This window comes from Mesoplodon mirus (assembly GCF_964341445.2).
Source record: "Mesoplodon mirus genome assembly, chromosome: 1".
In the NCBI taxonomy this organism is placed as follows: Eukaryota; Metazoa; Chordata; class Mammalia; order Artiodactyla; family Ziphiidae; genus Mesoplodon; species Mesoplodon mirus.
In genome coordinates, this window is record NC_138976.1 from 5,559,429 (window position 1) to 5,578,764 (window position 19,336).

General features: G+C 58.8%; 1 protein-coding gene across 1 annotated transcript in view; it reads left to right on the forward strand.

Moving 5' to 3' along the window:
• Positions 1–19,114, forward strand: part of FIBCD1 (fibrinogen C domain containing 1) — a gene marked incomplete at both ends in the record, with an annotated part of 30,487 nt that extends 11,373 nt beyond the window's left edge. Inside the window, 5 exons of the mRNA XM_082620933.1 lie at positions 2,239–2,398; positions 2,821–2,957; positions 12,884–12,980; positions 18,058–18,237; positions 18,855–19,114. Of these exons, the coding sequence (XP_082477059.1) occupies positions 2,239–2,398; positions 2,821–2,957; positions 12,884–12,980; positions 18,058–18,237; positions 18,855–19,114 (834 nt within the window). The remainder of the gene's footprint in view (positions 1–2,238; positions 2,399–2,820; positions 2,958–12,883; positions 12,981–18,057; positions 18,238–18,854) is intronic.
• Between the last annotated feature and the right edge of the window lie 222 nt (positions 19,115–19,336).

A 19,336-nucleotide genomic window follows, 5' to 3' on the forward strand; every position in this document is an offset into this window, starting at 1 on the left:
CAAGAGTGTTTAATTTGACTCATTTCCCACAGACTCCAGGTGATTTCAGAGACCATGTGTCTTGCAGAGTTAGGTCACCATAGCTCCTATAGTTCCCCTTCTACAAGCTGCCCAGACCCTTAGCTGATCAGCCCAGACCGAGGTTTTTCAAAGCAATGCCCAGAGTCTCCAGAGCTGCTTGTTAAAAGATACCTAGACCTAGACCTCACCCCCAAACCCCGCCAGGGTCCCAACAGTTCAACAAGCACCCAAACAGGCGACACATGCGCACGGGGACCCTGGGCATGTCAGGTGCCCTCCCTGGGCTGGGCCTCCTCACCTGTAACACAGGGATAGCACAGTCCATACCTGATAGGATGCTGGAGCTCGTGGCTGTACAGGGCTCGGCCGGTGTATGGCACGTGAGAGGGGCTGTCTGCACATCAGCACCTCTTTTATTATGATGGTGGAAATTGTTTGTAAACTGAAGTTGCAGCCCATGGGGGACCGCCACTGAAAACCTTTTTTGAGGTCCACACCGGGTGTTAATAAGCGCTGTGCCGCACAATAGCCCTAGGAGGTGGGGATCGTTACCCCATTCTACGGAGTGACAGACTGAGGCTCGGCCTGGCGAAGTGCTTTGTTTAAACTGAAACAATTGAGAAGTGCTGGAAGCAGCAACTCCGATTTCACTGACTCTAAAAGCTGCCAATTCCTCTTTAATGCATCTGTGCGGCTCAGCGAGCAGGGACTGACTTTCCCCATTAATTCGGGGCATGTTTATATGTACATTTTCAACTTTAATCATTTGCTGGTTTAAACTGAGGTCTTCCTTGCCCGTTAGCAAGAGCCAGCCATGCCTGAGTTTCTCGAGCGTGTCTGCATTGTCACAGAAGGATGGGCAGTACTGATGCGACTTAACCAGTGCGCCCGGTGATCTTTGCTGCCCACACCCTGCAGGGTGGCCCCCTGCCCCTGCTCCCTGGGGCGACCTGCATCCCTCTGCAGGGCACCCCCAACAGGGCCTGTCTACTGGACCCTGCAATAGAGCCCAGGGAGAAACCCACCACCCTGCCCCGATGCTCCCTCCGCCCCTCTCAGAGCCTCTCCCCAAGGCCGCAGCCCCACTGAATCATCTGCTCAGTAGAGGAGAAACTGACAGGGCAACTAAAAGCTTTGCAGGGCCTCTGCTTCCAGACAAGCCGAGAATCATATTTTGTAAACTGCCGGCACTGTATATTTCTGCTTTCCTTCTTCGAACGAGCTATTATTATCTGGCAAGTGACGGATTCAGTGTGTAAAGACCCAGCATGCTTCCATGCTCGCTGGCTGCAGTCTGCCCGTGACCCTGTCTCCCCTCCTCAGGGTCCCATAGCGTTCCTTTCCTGCCAGGCGGCCCCGGGGACCTCTCCTTCTGGGCCTCAGTTTCCCCCTTTGTAACGAGCGTATGACGCCTCAAGCCCTCCCTCCTGGCAACACTTGGGGGGGCAGGTGAAGGGGTGGACACCAGAGGGCCCTGGAAAGTCAAAGCCATGGGGCATGGGTGGGAGTGCAGTCCCCAGGGCCCCACCTGGCCAGTGCAGACCCATCACCCCTGCCTTCACAGCCTCGCTGGGGGGTCAGAAGAGACGTTGGGTGAAGGTGTTTTGTAACCTGGAAGGTGCCTTGCAGTGAGGTGGGCACCCAGGTACTGAGTACTGAGTACCTGCTGTGGGCCCCACGCTGTGCTAGGTACTCCCCACGTTGTCACCGGTCCCCATAGCACTTGGGCCAGGGAGGCCAGGTTAGCCCCGTTTTGAGGCTTGGTTAATCACTCACCCGCAGCTGTGTAACTGGCCAGTGGGTGAGTTGGGGTTTTGAACATCAGGGCCTCCTTTAGTCAGCTCACTTGGGCTGAAGGCACAGAAATGGATGAAGAACAGGGCCTGCGGGCAGCGGGGACACAGGTGTCTGCTGAAGCCACTCTGTCTCCTCCCACCTGAGCCCCTGCCCTCTGAGCACTGGGGCTGAGACAGCCTCGGATGGGGGCCAGAGTAGGGCAGGGGCTGCCATCCCACCAGGAGCCCACCTCCGCCTTTGGGGCGGCTGTGTGCCCACCAGAGCCCCTGCCACCCTGGCACTCCACCCACCCCGGTGCTCCACCCTCCCAGAGGCCCACCCACCCGGAGCTCCACCCACCCCTGTGCTCCACCCATCCAGAGCTCCACCCACCCCTGTGCTCCACCCACCCGGAGCTCCACCGAACCCTGTGCTCCGCAGCTTCTCTCCGAGAGCCAAGGCCACATGGCTCACCTAGTGAACTCCGTCAGTGACGTCCTGGACGCCTTGCAGAGGGACCGAGGGCTGGGCCGGCCCCACGTCAAGGCTGACCTTCAGAGGGTGCCTGCCAGGGGATCGCGGCCCCGGGGCTGTGCCAACGGTGAGTGGGGTGGGGCTGCCTTCCTTGGGTGACCTGGGTACCCAGGTTCATCCCCACATTGTCCACCACCTGCCCCACTAACAAGGAAACACTGCTGCTGTATGCTGAGGACTTCATGCTGCTGGGCAGCACGGAGCGCCCTACCTACACCCTCCTGTTGACCCCTCTCCCAGCCTGATGAGGCGGAGCTCATTGTACCCATTTTCCAGATGAGGAAAGTGAGGCTCAGAGAGGGTGCTCACTCACCAGATTCACCCAGGGAGAGGCAGAACCACGGTCTGACCCCAAGGCCAGTGCTCTGGAGCCCACTTGACATTGCTGGATGGACAGACAAGTCAGAGAGACCCGGGGACGGCGCGGGGGGCTGTGGCGGGGGGACACGGGTGCCAGGCCCAGTGCCCTGACGGCCTTCCCTGTCTCAGGCTCTCGGCCACGCGACTGTCTGGACGTCCTCCTGAGTGGACAGCAGGAGGACGGCGTTTACTCTGTCTTCCCCACACACGACCCCGCCGGCTTCCAGGTCTACTGTGACATGCGCACTGACGGTGGTGGCTGGACGGTGAGTCTCCGGGGCTGTGTGGCCAGCTCGGCCAGGCTCTGCTTCCTTTGGGCCCTGCAGATGGTCAGGGCAGTCCCTGAGGTGACCCAGGAGGCTGTGCACATGAACCCGGGGTGCTCTGAGAGGCTTCTCACCCAGCCTTCCACCCTTGGCCTGGCCCTGCCCGGGTGCTCCCGGCCACGCAGACCTGCCCATAACCTTACCAAAGATCTCCACGTTCAGAGCTTGCACGGGGCGAGTGGAGGTCATGTGCTGACCCTTGGAGGTCTGACCATGGAGCCGCCTTCCACCCCCTGAGGCTGGAGCCGCCACCCCGTCCCCGAGCAGCTGTGCCGGGGGTGCTAGGGTTGGGTCCCGGAATGAACTGTTGCTAATGTGAGTTCAAGGGCTGACTTTTTCTGTTATTCAGTAGATGGTGCGTGTGCAGGAGATAAAAGGGGGAGCACAGCTGCTGCGAGCAGAGACCCTGGTGGTCTCCTGGCAAGGAGCCGTCGTGATTTCCTTGCGCCTTCTGGTTCCTGCCTGGGAGGGAAGTGGGAGCAATAGAAAGGCAGGGGTGAGACAGCCGTAGGTGGCCCTGAGACCTCCCCAGTGCCAGGAGAAAGGGGTGGAGGTGGTGAGGCAGAGGGCCTGGCTTGAAGACCTAGGGGTCTCCAGATCTGCCAGCTGGGAAGCCCCTTCTAGACCAGGGTCGGCCCACTGGTCTCCCACGGTCTCTGTTGCAATGGTTCAACTCTGCCTTAGCGGGGGCGGGGGGGAACGTAGCCACAAAGCAAAAATGCCTGGGGGCTGCATGGTGGCATGCAAGGGTGAGGGCGACATCGTAAACCATCCAAGCAGGAGGCGAGACGGGGAGGCCCGAGCGAGGCGGGTGGGCAGGGGGCAAGCAGATGCTCTCGGGGGGCAGAGCCTGCTGTTAGGAGCTGGTGGGAGAGCCGGTGAGAATCCCCGAGGACCCCGAGACAGACACACCTCTAAACCTCTCTTCAAGCTCCAGAGGAGAGAGTTTAAGTGTACCGGATTCACATTCTGGGCCTAAAAGCGCTTTTGTTTTCCTAACTCGGAACATCTGAGTTATGGCCTTTGTGTCTGGGAACCCCTCGGCGGGCAGAACAGCTCCAATGCACCAGCCAGAGCCCAGAAATCAGAGTTAAGGGATAGGACAGGCTAAATGAAACACCAAGACGCCGACCTGGGCCGTGCATCTTCCACTCCAGTGGACTTGAAGCCAATCTCCTGGGGAGTCAACCAGGACTGGGGCCGGGAGGCGGGTAATTCCTCGGGCCCGGGCTCCGGGGCCAATTAGAGGGGAGTCAATGAGGTGCGCCGGCCTGCTCAGCCCTCCCTCTGAGACATCTGGATCAGCTGGCCTGGAAGAAAGGCCATTCTCAGCTGAGAAGTGCTTGCGAGGCCGATAGACGTTAATATCCATTTGGGATTCCGTCAGAAGCAATCTTGTCCCAGATACCTCTGGGCGTCTGTCAGGCTTACCTCCCTGCCACACGGAATCGCTCGGAAACCCAATTGCTTGGGAGGGAGCTGGCCGCCGCCTTTCTGGACCCCAATACCATCCATCCTCATTAGGCTCCATGTCCAAACTGCCGGGCCTCAAGTGCCAACGCCGGTGGACAGGATGCCTGGGGATGGACACGTCAACCGGAGCCTGCTTCCCAGAGAGCCGGCCGGGCCTGGGCAAGGAGGCGGCTCAGCATCCCTGCCCCCTTAGGGACACTTTACAGTTTATATACCACGGCCCTGCCTGGCACTGTGCCAGCCCTCCTCCAACCCCTGGAGGCCAGCCGGGCAGCCTCAGAGAGGGCAAGAGATTTGTTCAAGGCCACCCAGCAAATAAGCAGCCCAGCCTCACGCAAGTCCGTGGAACTGTCACACGGTGTCACTTGTCAATTCATGGATTCAACCACAGGGCGCCAACCACAGGCCAGAAGATTCCGCAGCAAGCTGCCGGTCGGGCGGGGAGCTGGGCGAATCAGCTGACTTGTATGAGGGCTGTGGAGCCCCTCACGCCACCTGGGGTTACCAGAGAGGCTTCTGCACTGGGAATTTGGAGCTCTGGTGGGGGAGTGAGGCGAGAACGGTGTTCCAGGCAAAGGGAACACGTGTGGGGGCAGCAGGGAGGTGGCACAGCTTGTTCTGGGACCGCGGTGGCTCCGTTCTGCTGGTGTATGGCGCTCAAGGGGCCAGGGCCAGGTGGAGAGGCAGACAGGGCCTGGGTCGAGTGGCTTCTGCAGGTACAATAGGAATCGGGCTTTTACCTGGGGGGCAGAGTGGGCTCCTGCTGCCCTCAGAATTTCCCCACGGAGGGAGTGACCCAGAAACGTGGGGCTGAGGGGTGGAGGGGGCGCGTGAGTTCCTCAGGCCCTGAACCCTTGCTGAGGGCGTGGGAGTCGCCACGTGGGAATGAGGTTGGGGACAGATGGACACACGCCTCAAGGTGGCCTTTCCGCTGATGTGGCCGCTGGCCCTGGCTGAGCCCCAGCCCCGCTCTATGTTCACCAACGACCCCAGTGACCCAGGCCACAGAGGGTCACGCTGATCAGCAAGGCCACTCCTGAACCTAAGATATACACCCAACCCCACCCCTGCCCCAGAAAAGAAGGGGGAAGGCAGGAAGGAAAGGCCGGCCCCTGCTGACCTGTGACCCTGGGCAAGGGGCCCAGCTTGGTGGCCAGGTCCTTTGGTACAAGGCCTCCCGGGTCTACCCCTCATGCTCCCTTTTTGTACCTGTCACAGGTGCAGCTAAGCAATCACTGCCCAGGTGTTACCCGTCTATGTCCCAGCCAGGCTTGCACTCCGCAGGGCAGTGACTTGTCATCTGGTGGCCACTGTAGCTCAGGGGTCCGCATGGTTCTTGCACACCATCTGTGCTGCCTAAATACTTGCCGGACAGGTGACTGTTGGCATCTTCTGGCAGTGTAACTTCACCTTTCGGATCCTCACTTTTCTCATCTGTTAAATGGGTTAATGTAGTGCTCTTCATGGTGGGAACAGTCAGACTCCTCCACAGGGTGCTCACCGGTAGGGATGGAGCAGGGGAAGGGGGAAGGGACATCAGGGGTCCACGTGAGCCTTGGGGATTCCCTGCCAACAGAGGAATCTGGCTCCACCCTGCAGGATCTTACAGTCAAGCAGTGTTTTTAAAGGGGAAGAAAATTCGTAAAAACAGAGGCCTAATTCCCTCATTTGGAAGCTGATGCATGGGAAGAAGCAGCCATTTCCAGTTCATCTCCCCGGCCCTGTGAGACTGGAAAGATCACATTCCCTCTTGGGGCATCTCCTTCCTCGTCCAGCCAGTGGGGTGGCCCTTGTATGTCACGTGGTCACCTTTCAGAGCCTAGGGAACAGGGTGACCATGCCCAGGGCCCCATGTGTGTTTTATGGTGGGAAGGAGGGTCCAGCCCGGCATCAGCAGACTGGGTCCCCTGCTGTCCTGCCCCGAGGCCCCGAGGCACAGCCTTGTCCCCACCAAGATCCGCCTCCGCTGTGCGGCAAACTGGGCCTGACTGCCAAGCCCTCATCTTTGTATAATCACCAGCCGGGGTCACAGAAATCGGGTCCAGTTCAGCACCTCCTACAGTGGGGACCTGCGATAGGACTGATTCTGCTCTGCGCCCCCAGGCGGATCCACAGCAAAGCCAGCTTCCCCCAGTGCCGTGAGCCGAGTGGCCCGAACCTGCGTCCTCTGCCAGGCATTGTACTGCCTTGCGGGGTCGGCCGGCTCAGATAGGCCTCTAATTGGCTCCACTGCGAGAGAAACCCTCCCCTCCCACCGTGCCCCGTTCCTGCCCTACCTGAGCTCCCCAGGTGGGAGGAAAATCCTTCTCTCATCAAAGAAGCCGCCACCTGAGCAGAGCCCAGCCCAGCAGGGGGACCAGGCTCAGGAGAGATGAACAGCTCCCCAGCGCCAGCCAGCATGCTTCGGGATGCACTGGGGGTGCCGGGTAGCAGGACTTGGGAGTCCACCAGGGGTGCTGTCTTCTCCCTGTGTGTCCCACAGGCTGTGGTGGCAGGAGGACCTGCCGTGACATCAGTGCCCCAGGCTGTTGTCGGGCTCCGAACTGCTCTGGGGAGTCCTCGGAGCCCTGCACACGCTCACAATGGCCACGGCGACTGGTGACAACACCCCTCTGGTCCTTGACCCATTAGGTCGGAGAAAAGCTGCCTCTGTCCAGAGCAATTTGGATTTCTCAAACTTTGAACGTAGACGGGATGATGCACGTGGAGCTCGGCCCGGTGCCTCAGCATCTGATAAATGGCAGCTCTGAGCGGTGTTTGCCAGGAACCGGCAGGCACCGACTGCCAAGCCTGGGAAACGTGGCCGGGAGCCAGGCCCAGGGGTACCATTTGCAGTCAAAAACAAGGAGTGGGCCCACTTCCTTCTGGGCTTGGCAGCTGGTTCTGAAGGGGAGGGAAGTTAGACCTACTGTGCTCCGTCCCCCCCGCCCCCCACCGAGCGTACACCTTTTGCTTCATTGCGTCTCTGCCGTGATCCTGCAGGGGTCAGGAAGGCGTTGCTGGTGGGGCCTTTTTACAGAGAGGGAAACTGAGGCTCAGAAAGGTCTGTGACGCGTGCGAGGTCACACAGCCCAGGAGACGCAGAGCCGGGATTTGAACTCAGCTCGGCCTCAGTCCAGGAAGTGCGCTCTTGCCGCAAGCCCAGGCAGCGGGGCTGGGGTGGGCCTGCTATCCAGAGGTGTCTGGAAAGGATTTGAGGGGTGACTGTCTCCCGGGAAAGCGGGCGGAGTCTCCCCCAGGGGCCGCCTTTGAGGGGCTGCATTTGCTCGCCTGTCCAAGTTCTCTGCCCTTTAGAGACAAGAGTCCGCCTCTGCCACAGCCCGCCACCCCTCCTCACGGAATCACCTGCTCGGGAGGCCCGGGAAGCTGGTGGACGCCACAGCTGCACAACCAACACGATTCTGCCTGTAATTGGTTTCTGTAGCAGCTTCATCAGAGTTGAGGGAAAATCTCACATGCTGCCTCGTGGGGACCCTTCTCAGGCGGCAGAGACACACCCTCCCCATCTCGTAGCATTTGGACCCACCCCGCCTCTATCGCTTGCGCCTCAGCGCCTCTGACCACCTGCCGAGACCCTGCTCCATCTGCAGTTCCGCTGAGCACCTCCTCCTCCAGGAAGCCCTCTAGGAACACCCTCCCAGCCACCCCAGCAGGTGGCTCATCCTCCTCTGAGCGGCCAACAAATGTAACAACAATTGTTACCCTTATGGGATGCCCCGTATCAACCAGCACATCTATCCTCGTGGGTTGGAGCTGTTCTAATTCCCGTTTTACAGATGAGGAAACGGAAGCACAAGGGTCAGGTCGGGAGCTGCTCTGCCCTGAGACTGCTGGCTTGTGCACCCATCTCTCCTGGGGCTGTGAACTTTCTGAGGGCCAGAGTCCCCCATGAGTCCAGGCATACCCTACGGGGTCTGGAGCAGCAAACCTGTCATTTTGCAGAGGAGAGAAGCCAAGACTTAGATGCTCATACTGCCTGTTGGCTGGAGTCTGGCTAGAACTTGAGTCTCCTGAGTGCCAGCCCAGGGTGTTTTTTGGAGCCGGTCTGGCTCAGCTATGATAAGGGCCACGGGGGCTCATGGATGTAGGGGAGCAACGTCCACCCGCCCAGCCGTGGGGTACCCCTCGGCTGCCCTCAGACTTTGTGTACCGTCAGCCTCTCCTCTTCTGGTCTCAGTGGGTCCCCACCTTGAGGCACCCCCATTCTGCAGAGGTCACCCCACCTCTCCAAACCTGAGTCTTCTCATCTGCCAAATGAGGGCACGAACCGCTCCCTCCCGGGCTGTGGCGGGGAGGGCTGTGACTGTCCTTGAAGGCACTGGGGTGACCACAGAGCCGGGCCCCGACACTCGGGAAGACTCCACACTCTGGGCCGCGTGGCAAACAAGCAGCAGGTCGGACAGGGCCCGTCTGAGGAAGGGGCTCCAGTGGAGACCAGACCTGCAGAGCACGAGACAGGCCCCGGGAGCCCGTCTGACACACGGGAGAGTCAGCGGCTCTGCTGCCCCCCCCCACCCCACCCCCGCCTCCTGCCGCCGCCCCAGTGCAGCCGCTCCTTCCTTTGAAACCGCCCGGCACCATCTGCAGGACCGTGTGGGCCCAGCGCGCCCCTGGCAGAGCCTCGCGAAGCGGCACTTGGAAGACGCCGGGCAGCAGGCTGCTGGCTTCTGAGAATCCGCACCAAGAAAACGCACCCCGTCTGTCTTCCCACTCGTGGCACCTGCCCAAGAGGCCGCGGAAGCGTTTCTACATCAATCACTTTGCAGCCGGAACCCTAGGGAGAAGGCCCCAGGAGCCAGACTGATGAATGTTTTAGCCCTAAAATAAAGTCTGTTTCCCTACCTTTCCCCCACTTTTTGCCTAAGTGGGGACCCCCGTTCTGTGGGCAGGGTGGAGGAGGGGGATCAATCCTTTACTCGCTTCCCTCTTCTTATCTGGCTGATCCTTGCTCTGTAACTGAAGGCCTTCTCGTTGGTGACATCCTGCCGTCCGGCGTCCCCTGAAGTCCAGCTGGTTTCCAGAAATCTGAAGCCACATCTGCAGTTCACCCTGAGCCTCTGAATCAGAGGAAACATACTCCTGGGAGCCTTGCAGGACCCGTGGATGACCTGTGCCGGTGCTCACTTGGAACACGCTTCTGCTGGCCACGATGCACTGTGATCGGCTCGAGGGCAAGGCCAGGGTTTCGAGTCTGAGATCCCAGCCAGTGCCCGGCATGCTCAGTCACTCAGCGTTTGAACCAAGGCATCAGGGCAGCCCATGGCAAAGGCCGGCAACATCAAAGGCTGGGTTGTGCTCCGTTGGCAGGTGGAGAAATCAATTTAATGGGTTGTGATCAACATTATTTTTTTAATCAAATAGAGTGGAATAGAATAGAACAGGTTAGAAAATATTAGTGCCTATTCATGTTAAAGGCAAATATCCTTTCGGGAAGCTTTTGTTTCAGATACAAACAGCTGTGAGTGTATGTGTCATGATGTAAACTGCATTTCCCTGGATCACGGTCCAAAAGTCTAAAAGCCACGCGTCGTGGATGTGTCTTCAAGGGGTGATTCATGCTTCGTTACCACTCAGGGTAAAGCGCCCGTGTTAGCAAACGATGCTGTGGCCTCTGAGCTGCTGCGGACTCCAGCCATCTCGGCGGGGGCCTCTGAGCTGCTGCAGACTCCAGCCATCTCGGCGGGATGTCTGCCACTCGCAGCTGACTGCAGATACCTTCCCAGGTGGAGGAGAAAGGCAGGGAGGCCCAGGTGGCCTTAAACGTGCGCTCATCCCCTCTGATCATACACCCAGACCGAGCCCCAGCAGGGGCCCTGCCTGTTGCTGGCGCCCAGCCCCGGAGGGCAGAGGGAAAGAGGGGCCGAGGACAGTGGCTTAGAGGTCAGCTCTTGCCTTGAGAGGCCTGGCAAGGAGGCAAGGGGGCAGGCTTGGGAGGTCCTGGCCAGTGACAGATGAGAGCGTGGACGTGGGGGGTAGGACATTGGCCTCCGGGTGTCCAGCCTGGCCTCAGGCTGAGGGGTGAGGTGTGGCTCAGACTGTCCACTCACGGCCACCTGACTTCTGGCCAGTTTCCGAGCTTCTGTCTCCTGTAACAAGGAGGGGGCCCAGGGGACACAGAACCAGCCTCCTAGGGTTGGGGCAAGGATGTGCGTGTTGCCGGGCAGGGAGGACTTACCCCGAGCATCTGTTGTGGTCAGCTCTCAACCCCAGCCGGTCTTGGCCACTCTGCCCGTCCGTCCCCATTTCTGGGGTTCGAGTCCTGCCCGTGCCTGGAAGCGTGGTAACCCCACTTCTACTCCCTAATAGCGGGAACAGGAACAACAATAACGATGGCAACACTGGTACCAGCCACTGGGTAATTTATTCCTCGCTGAGGTCCCAGGAGGTGGGCTGGTCCGTGGGCGAGGGGAGCGGGGCCCGGGGCGCGGGGCAGCGGAGGGAGGCATGCTTTTCCCCGACCACACCTTGGGAAATGCAGGGCCCAGGACCCGGCCCTTCCTCAGGGCCACCCTGGATTCCTTCCCAGATGCCGGCCCCGCTGGCCACACGCCACTCGTCAGACCAGTCCTACTTCCCGCCTGGGGGGGGTCCCCTGAGCCAGACCTCTCCCCATGTTCCTCCTGACATGGAGATGCTCAGTGGAACATTTGAGAGAATGAACGAGGCTTGGGGACGTGCCCTGGGACGGGAGGCTCGGGAGGAGAGGGGCCCAAGTCTGGAAGGAGGGGCTGGGTGTGGCCTGGGGCAGGGTCCGAGGGAGAGGGAGGAGGGGTGGCCCTGGCCGGCCTGCGTCCCGAGGCTGTGGGTCTCCTTGGCTGGTGTGGATTGAGCATCTACGGTGTGCCAGGCCCCGAGCTTACTCTCGGTGGGTCACCAAGGGGGGAGGTGCTGCCGGGGTCCCCATTTTACAGATGTGGAAACTGAGGCTCAGAGAGGTGGGGTAACTGGCCGGTGCCGTAAGGGGCAGAGCCGGAGCTCTAGAGCCCAGGTTTGTAACCACTGCCCCACCATGCCCCCTCCCCGGCCCCTCCAGCCCCCCTCTCCCCCGCCTCCTCCTGCAGAAACAGGCTCCGCTGTCCGAGGCCTTCTCGGGGGAGCATCTGAGCTTCTGCCAGGATCAGGCCTTTCAAGGGGCGCGTGCTCAGGGTCCCGATCTGCAGCCATCAATACCACTCTCCGCCGGCCGGCTCTCAGATCTCCGAGCCTGATCGAATTTCCTTCCGCGCCCGTCCCTTCTGAGGGCTTTCACGTGTCAGGGCTGGGCCAGGTTGCAGGTAGCGGAACAAGAAAAAAAGGTGTCACCTCCCTCCTGCCACCTGAGGTCAGAGCTGCCCAAGCGCTGTGACGGATGGGTCCCCGCGGACAGCTGCAGCGCCGCGTGCAGACGCAGCTCCGGGCGGCTGAAATCAGGCTGTTTGGGGATGAAAGGGGCGGCTTGCTGGTGCCGCAGCCCGATCTCTAACACGTCCGACGTGGGCGCGGTGGGGGCGCTGGGGGCGGATGCTGCCCCCCTCTGCAAATGAGCAAGAAAAAGTCTTGTTAGAAAGAGTTGGGGGCGGTGGGGGGGCGAGCTGGGAACAAGATTGTCAGTGGGTCTTGTACAGACTCAAGGCAGCTCTGGCCTGGACCAGCGTGGTACTTATTTCAAAGCAATTTAACCGATGGGATTCCCGACTCCCAAATCAAGAATGTTATTAAAATGAAGAACAGAGGTAGCCGGGCTGCTTGTCAGTACCCGCGTCACACCCCCGCTGGCTGTGGACTCCCGGTCCCCCCCTGAGGGGTGGCCGGGGCTCTGCTTTCCCAAGCCTCCATTCATCCCCTGCCCAGGCTCTTTATAAGGGGGGCTGTGCAGTGCGTGACTGCAGCAGGGGCGTATCGAGAGACAGAGCTCTGGCGGCCAGGCCTGGGTGTGTGTGTGTGTGTGTGTGTGTGTGTGTGTGATCGGGTTTTAAAAACTTGAGAATGGGGTTTTGTTCAGTTTTGTTTTGACCTGGGAAAAGATGTAGGGACCCTTGCTCACCCCCTTATTATTTGACCAGTGAGGAAACTGAAGCCCCAGCAGGGATGGGACCCGTCCAGGGTCCCACAGTGAGGTGGCAGAGGTGGGCCTGGAAGCCAGGCTTCCTCCACTGCACCCCAGTCCACCCCAGTTCCTTCCTGAGGGGACGTTTCAGGGCCTGGGGGCATTCGGTCTGTCCCCCCTCGGGCCACCACGAGACTCCCGAGCCCCTGCTCTGCTCTGGGGCCCGGTGGGAGCTGTTGAGGGAAATGGAGGCCCGGCCCCTGCTGTCCCCAAGCAGGCAGGTGACGGGAGAGTGTGGGGCGGGGGGACTCACGTGGGGTCCTGGGAAGGTTGGAACTCGCTCTCCATCCTCCTCCTCGCTTCGCAGGTGTTTCAGCGCCGGGAAGACGGCTCCGTGAACTTCTTCAGAGGCTGGGAGGCGTACCGGGATGGCTTCGGCAGGCTCACGGGCGAGCACTGGCTAGGTGAGGCTCCTGATGCCCCGCCCACGGGGTGGCCTGCCCTCTCCCTGTGCACCACACCCTGTCACATCCGAGCCCCCTCCTCATGTGGATGCCGTCCGGGTCTCCCTGGTGCTACGTGCAGAGGGGATCCGTGCGTCCAGTGTGAAGGAGCTCCACGAGCATGAAACCAAAGGCGGTGCGCTCGCCGGGGGTGGGGGGGTGTCCCGCAGAGATGTGTGCTTTTCCTGCCGGGGACGCCCTGGGACTTGGTCACTGTCCCGGATCAGGCAGCTGTGGCCAGCGCAAGGGCACTGTTCCAGGTGCTGGAGGACCAGGGCGACCCCAGTGCTGCCCTGCTCTTGGGGGTCAGCACTGCCGACGCTGTGCTCTGGACACCGAGGGCGCATCTCCCAAAAGCAGCGGCCAGTCGGTGCTCCTGGCCACAGCTCCCGCGGTCCCAGGGCTGGCATGTATCCCTTGCCTGGCACAAAGTAAGGGCTCAATGAGCTTATGTTAATATTATTATTATCACTATTATTTACTTACTATTTATCTTTAAATTCACTCAGTATTTTAAAATGTAAACATCTCACATAATTTCATTCTAAAGAATAACATCCATAAACATCACAGGTCAGAGGTCGTGTATATATTTGGGAGGAAGCTGTGGCCTGAGGTCAGGTTTGGGGTTTTTTTGGTTTGTTTGAAACATAATTCACTATTTTAAAGGGCACAATTCAGTGGTTTTTATTATCATTATTTTTTTCTCTTTTGGCCATGCTGCGTGGCATGTGGGATCTTAGTTCCGCAACCAGGAATGCCCCCTGCATTGGAAGCACGGAGTCTTAACCACTGGACTGCCAGAGAAGTCCCACTGGTTTTTAGTATATTCACAGAATTGTGCAACTGTTACCACTATCTAATTCCAGAACATTTTCTCCACCCCCAAAAGAAACCCCGTGCCCCTTTAGCAGTCATCTCCCATTTATTTTTTTTAAATTTATTTTTATTTATTTATTTTTTTGCGGTATGCGGGCCTCTCACTGTTGAGGCCCCTCCCGTTGCGGAGCACAGGCTCCGGACGTGCAGGCTCAGCGGCCATGGCTCACGGGCCCAGCCGCTCCGCGGCATGTGGGATCTTCCCGGACCGGGGCACGAACCTGTGTCCCCTGCATCGGCAGGCGGACTGTCAACCACTGCGCCACCAGAGAAGCCCCCCATTTATATTTTTAACATAAAATAAACACATGTCATTGGAGCCACGTGCCCCCCGCCCTCCCCCTCCCCAGCATCGTTCGAATGACCTTGAACACCTCACGGCATACCTCTCCCCCTTCAGCTTTCCTGGGCACGGATTTCGGGAACCTTTCCCAGCCAGGCAGGAGGGGAGGAGGGGAGAGCAAGGTGGAGGCATGTGGCTGGCCGGGAGCACTAACCAGGGGGCGCTGGGGGCCAAGGTCTGGGCTCCAGGGGGGGGTCAGGAGGGTCCCAGGTCACCCAGGAGAAGGTGGGTCCCAGGGGCAGGATCCAGACGCTTGCCCACTCTCCTGTGCACAGAGGCACCTGCTTTGCACTGTCATTTGCTTAATGTCTATCTCCCCCCCACCTGGAGTCCATGAGAGGGTCAGGACCCTCTCTGCCCTGGCCTCCACTGTGTCCCCAGTGCCCAGGCGAGCACCGGCCACAAGAAAGGCCAGACACCCCAAGATGGACCTCATGACCTCAGCCCCTACGTACCGCACTCCTGCTGTGCACTCAGCCCATTTTATATACATCAGCCCTGACGCCGCATGCCCACACAAGGGGGATGGAACTGCCGTGTCCTCTCCTTTTAGGGATGAAGATACTGAGGCCCAGAGAGGTGGCAAGTAACCCAAGTCATAGGCTGGTGTGTGTGTGTGTATGTGCACGCGCACGAGTTGGGGTCGGGGAAGCCTGAGCAGGACTCACACGCTGGAGTCCATCCAAGCTCTGAACCATACTCTGAACTGAGTGAACGAAAGCAGGGCAGGATAGGGGTCAGGGGAGAGAAGCTTCCAGGTGGGGAGTCCCTTCCCTGTCCCCTACACCCAGGTGGGTGTATAAAGATAGGGAGAAGTTGGCCAGGTGGGGACCCTGTTCCTGTAGCACCACCCACCCCCTTGGAGCCGCACTGGTGCCTCTGCCACTCCTGGCATCTTAATTGAAATCTGTCGGCAGCCACCGGGTGTGGGAGAAGCATTTAAGCGGGGCCTTGATTGGCTCCTGACAGACAGGGAGCCCTGACGAGAATGTCAGCTTGAGCCCAGCCCTCGACTGCTCTGTGCTGTTCCCTGCCTCTGCTTTTCCACACTCTCCTGTCACCTTCTCCTCGCGTGTTTTGTCTTTTCTTATTGAGTTATGGGAGCTCTTTATATATTAAGGTGATTGATTCTTTGTCAGATACACATGATACATAGTTACTCCTGGTCATTTGTCTTTCAGCTGTTTTTTTTTGATAACATTATTGCTTATTTCCTAGAAGTTTTCAATTTTTATGTAGTCAATTCTGCTAGTCTTTTCCTTCATATCTTCTGAATTTTAGGCCCTGCTTTCCCCTCCTAGTTTTATATCAATAAAAATTTTTAAAATAGGAGTAGTTTTAAAATGCTTTTTCAGTGTTAGGTGGTAGGTTCAGGTCTGTTATCCATCTGGGAGTTCACTGGGGTGATGGGCATCTCAGTATTCTTCCACCAGTGTCTTCCTCCCCACTGTCTGTGATCTGAACTCTGATAGAGGATGGGGTTGAATCTTGGTGCACCCCCAGGGTTGTGAGCATCCTGGCATATCAACAAGGGCTGGAGAAAAACCCAGAGAGTAAAGACTGAGGGAGGTAGAGTCAGGGAGGGAGGTGGCGTTCAGGGGGAGAAGGATAGAGGCAAGGGGGACCAAATCCCAGAGGAACCCGGCCCTCCCTCAGGGCACCCTCATGGGCACTGGGACTGCTCATGGAGCCCTGATTCGCCCGGAGGAGTGGGGTGCTAATGATGGGCACCAGTGACCACTCAGTGGTGGGGAAAGGAATCTTCCAGCATCCCCCCTGGGCTGCTCTCCCTCTTGCCCTATTCCTGGATCAGATTATTGGTCCTGGGCAAGAACTGAATGAGATATTTGAAAAGTCTTGGAGTATGTCCATCAACTTGTTAACAGTAGCTAATTCTAAATAATTGTTTACAAAAGATGATGAGTTGGGAAGATACATTTTCACTTCATTTTTTCACATACTACTGGATTTTGTTCCTTTGTTTAAAGACCATGCGTTATTTTCATGATGATGATGTAAAGCAGTGTCCATTTTGAAAACATAAATAGAGTTCTAAAATTGGGGAAAAAATACCTTAAAAAAAAAAAGTACTGAATGAGAGCACAGTCTGGGCAAGTCTGCCTGGGTTCAGATCCCAGCTCTGCCACTTACCAGCTGTGTGACCTGGGCCAGTTCCTTAACCTCTCGGTGCCTCATGTTCCTCACCTATAAACCAGGGATAATAATAGCACCTGCCTCATTGGATGCTGACAGGAGCAGCAAACACCTGGATAATGTGTGCAATGGGCCAGGCACTGTTCTAAGAGCCGTACAGGGACACTTTAATTAAACTGGACGCGTTTGAATCCCACCGGCTTCATTAATCCACGTGCAGCGCTCATAGCGGTGTCTGGCACTTGTGAGTGCTGTCCAGGTGGGGCGGCAGCTGTTGTCAGTGTTGCCTATAGTCTGCCCTTTACAACTTGGAAAGCCCTCTGGCCCTCCCTCCACGGGTGTGCAGCCTGGGGCCCAGAGAGGGACAGCAGCTTGCTGTGAGCCTCCAGCCCAGGGAGGAGCGAGAGAGGCAGGGAGACGAGGCCCTTATGCTCCCGAGGCCGGGTCCTCGGTGAGGAACGTGGGTGGATGCTCTGAGGTTCTGGCGGATCTGCTGTCTGTACGGCTGTTGCTCTTTTCATGGCTCCTTCTCCTTTGCCCTGGACCTGGACCCTGGACCAGAAGCTTTCCTCTGGGCCGGGTGGGGAGGGGACCGCACAGCCCTCACACCCTAGGGGTGTGCACACGCTGACCTGTGCAGGAAAGGAAAGTGGGGTGGGGGGGGCGGCTGATGAAATGTCACTCGATGCTGATAACTTGTAAGGCATTTAATTAAATGCCCTCTTAATCAAGAGGTAATCAAACCGGCAGGGAAGCACCTTGAGTGTGAGTGGGTGTGGGGAGGGGGAGGGGAGGGCCTGGTGTGAGACCCCCAAGGAGGGCGCAGGAGAACTGAGGAGGGGAGGGACGGGGGCTGGGGTGGGGTGGGAGAGGAAGGGGGCATCCAGAGCCAGGCCCCAGAGACGGCAGAGGGCATGGTCTTCTGCCTCTCGTCCACGAAGCCAGCATTTATTGAGCACCTATTGTGCGCCGGACCCACCCTCAGATGCTGGGGTTCTACAGTGAGCGGGACAGTTGTGTTGCTCTCTCATGGAGCTTCTGCACGGCGGGGGGGAAGGCTGACAAGGAAGCAGGCAGCCAGGACCAGAATGATGAACACTGATGGGGGCACCTGGGTTGGCAGAGGTCCTCAACCTCCACAGGAGGTCAGGCAGCCTTCCTGAGGAAGTGAGACCTGAAGATGAACAGAAGGTAGCCAGGTGAGGAGGAGTAGGGCCAAGTGTCCCAGGCAGAGGGAACAGCATGTGCAAAGGCTCAGAGGCCAGGGAAGTGCATGTGAGTACCAGATCCCGTCCGGCTGGAGCCCAGAGTGTCAGAGAAGATAAAGGGGCCCTCACCCCCAATCCAGAAGAGTTTCCAGACTCTTCCTGACTCCTGCAGCCTTTCTACCAGCCTTCAGCTTAAAACATTTGGAAAGCACAGCCTGACTTAAAGCGAGCACAGAAAGCATGAAACATGAAAAACTGTCAGTCCTGTTTCCTGCCAAACACAGGCCTACAGGAAGAAGGAAGTAGCCCAGGACTGACAGCATACACTTGGTGGTGGTTGTCCCTTTCTCTCACCAGCCACGTGAGCTTAACTCTTGTCTGTCCTTGGTTCTCTCTGGGGACGTCACTTCCTAGGCCCCCCCAACTGCTCCCACCATTCTCTCCCCTGTTCCAGGGCTCAAGAGGATTCACGCCCTGACCACACAGGCAGCCTACGAGTTACACGTGGACCTGGAGGACTTTGACAACGGCACAGCCTACGCCCACTATGGGAGATTTAGCGTGGGCTTGTTCTCCGTGGACCCCGAGGAAGACGGGTACCCGCTCACTGTGGCCGACTACTCGGGCACTGCAGGTGGGGCTCCGGGCTACAGCGGGGATGGGGAGGGGCAAGGGTAGCCTAGCAATCTCCCCAGCTGGGAGGACAAAGGCGGTCTTTCCAGGCCAGGGGCCAGGATCAAGGCTTTTCACTGCCACCTCCCAGTCCCCACTGGTCCTCACACCAGCCACATGAAGCTTGCAGGGCCTCACCTGCAAAATCACCCATTTTGCAGATGAACAAAGTGAGCTCAGAGCCAGGAATCAGGACAGCTGGAGTCTGGGCTCTGCTGAGCCTCTAGACCCCCTCTGGGCTGTGTCTTTCCTCTCAGGCCAAGGCAAGAAAGCAAGGAAAGGGAGTGTGTGACAAAGCTAGGAGGAGGGAGAGGCTGCCTAGACGCAGGGACAGCCTTAGGGACCACCAAGGCAGCACCGTGCGTGCCTGTGAGCTGCGTGGACACCGAGCGTGGCGGCGGGGCAGGTGTGCACGCACATGTGTGCACCAGTGTGCATATGGGGGGTCACGCATGTCTGCATGTGTGCACGTGCACATCCTGGACGCACGTCCAGGGGACTGCATTGTGTACGGGAAGCTGTGATGCATGCACGCCCCTGTGCCCCCGTGAGTACACACCTGTGTGTGCACCTGCGCAGGGGACTCCCTCCTGAAGCACAGCGGCATGAGGTTCACCACCAAGGACCGAGACACTGACCACTCGGAGAACAACTGCGCGGCCTTCTACCGCGGCGCCTGGTGGTACCGCAACTGTCACACATCCAACCTTAACGGGCAGTACCTGCGCGGCGCGCACGCCTCCTACGCCGACGGCGTCGAGTGGTCCTCCTGGACCGGCTGGCAGTACTCACTCAAGTTCTCCGAGATGAAGATCCGGCCGGTCCGTGAGGACCGCTAGACGGGCGCGCTGTCCGTCCCCGCCCACTGCCCGTCCCCGCCCCCGCCAGTCCCCTCGCCATCCCCTCCACCCCCCACCCTGCCCGCCATCCCCACGCCCACCCCGAACTCCACTCCTGCTCAGACGCCCGCCTGCCTGCACGTGACTGACTCGCCCTCGCGATGGAGAGCACTCCCTGAACCAGTGAGGCCACACGTCACCTTCACACTGTCCTCATCCCCA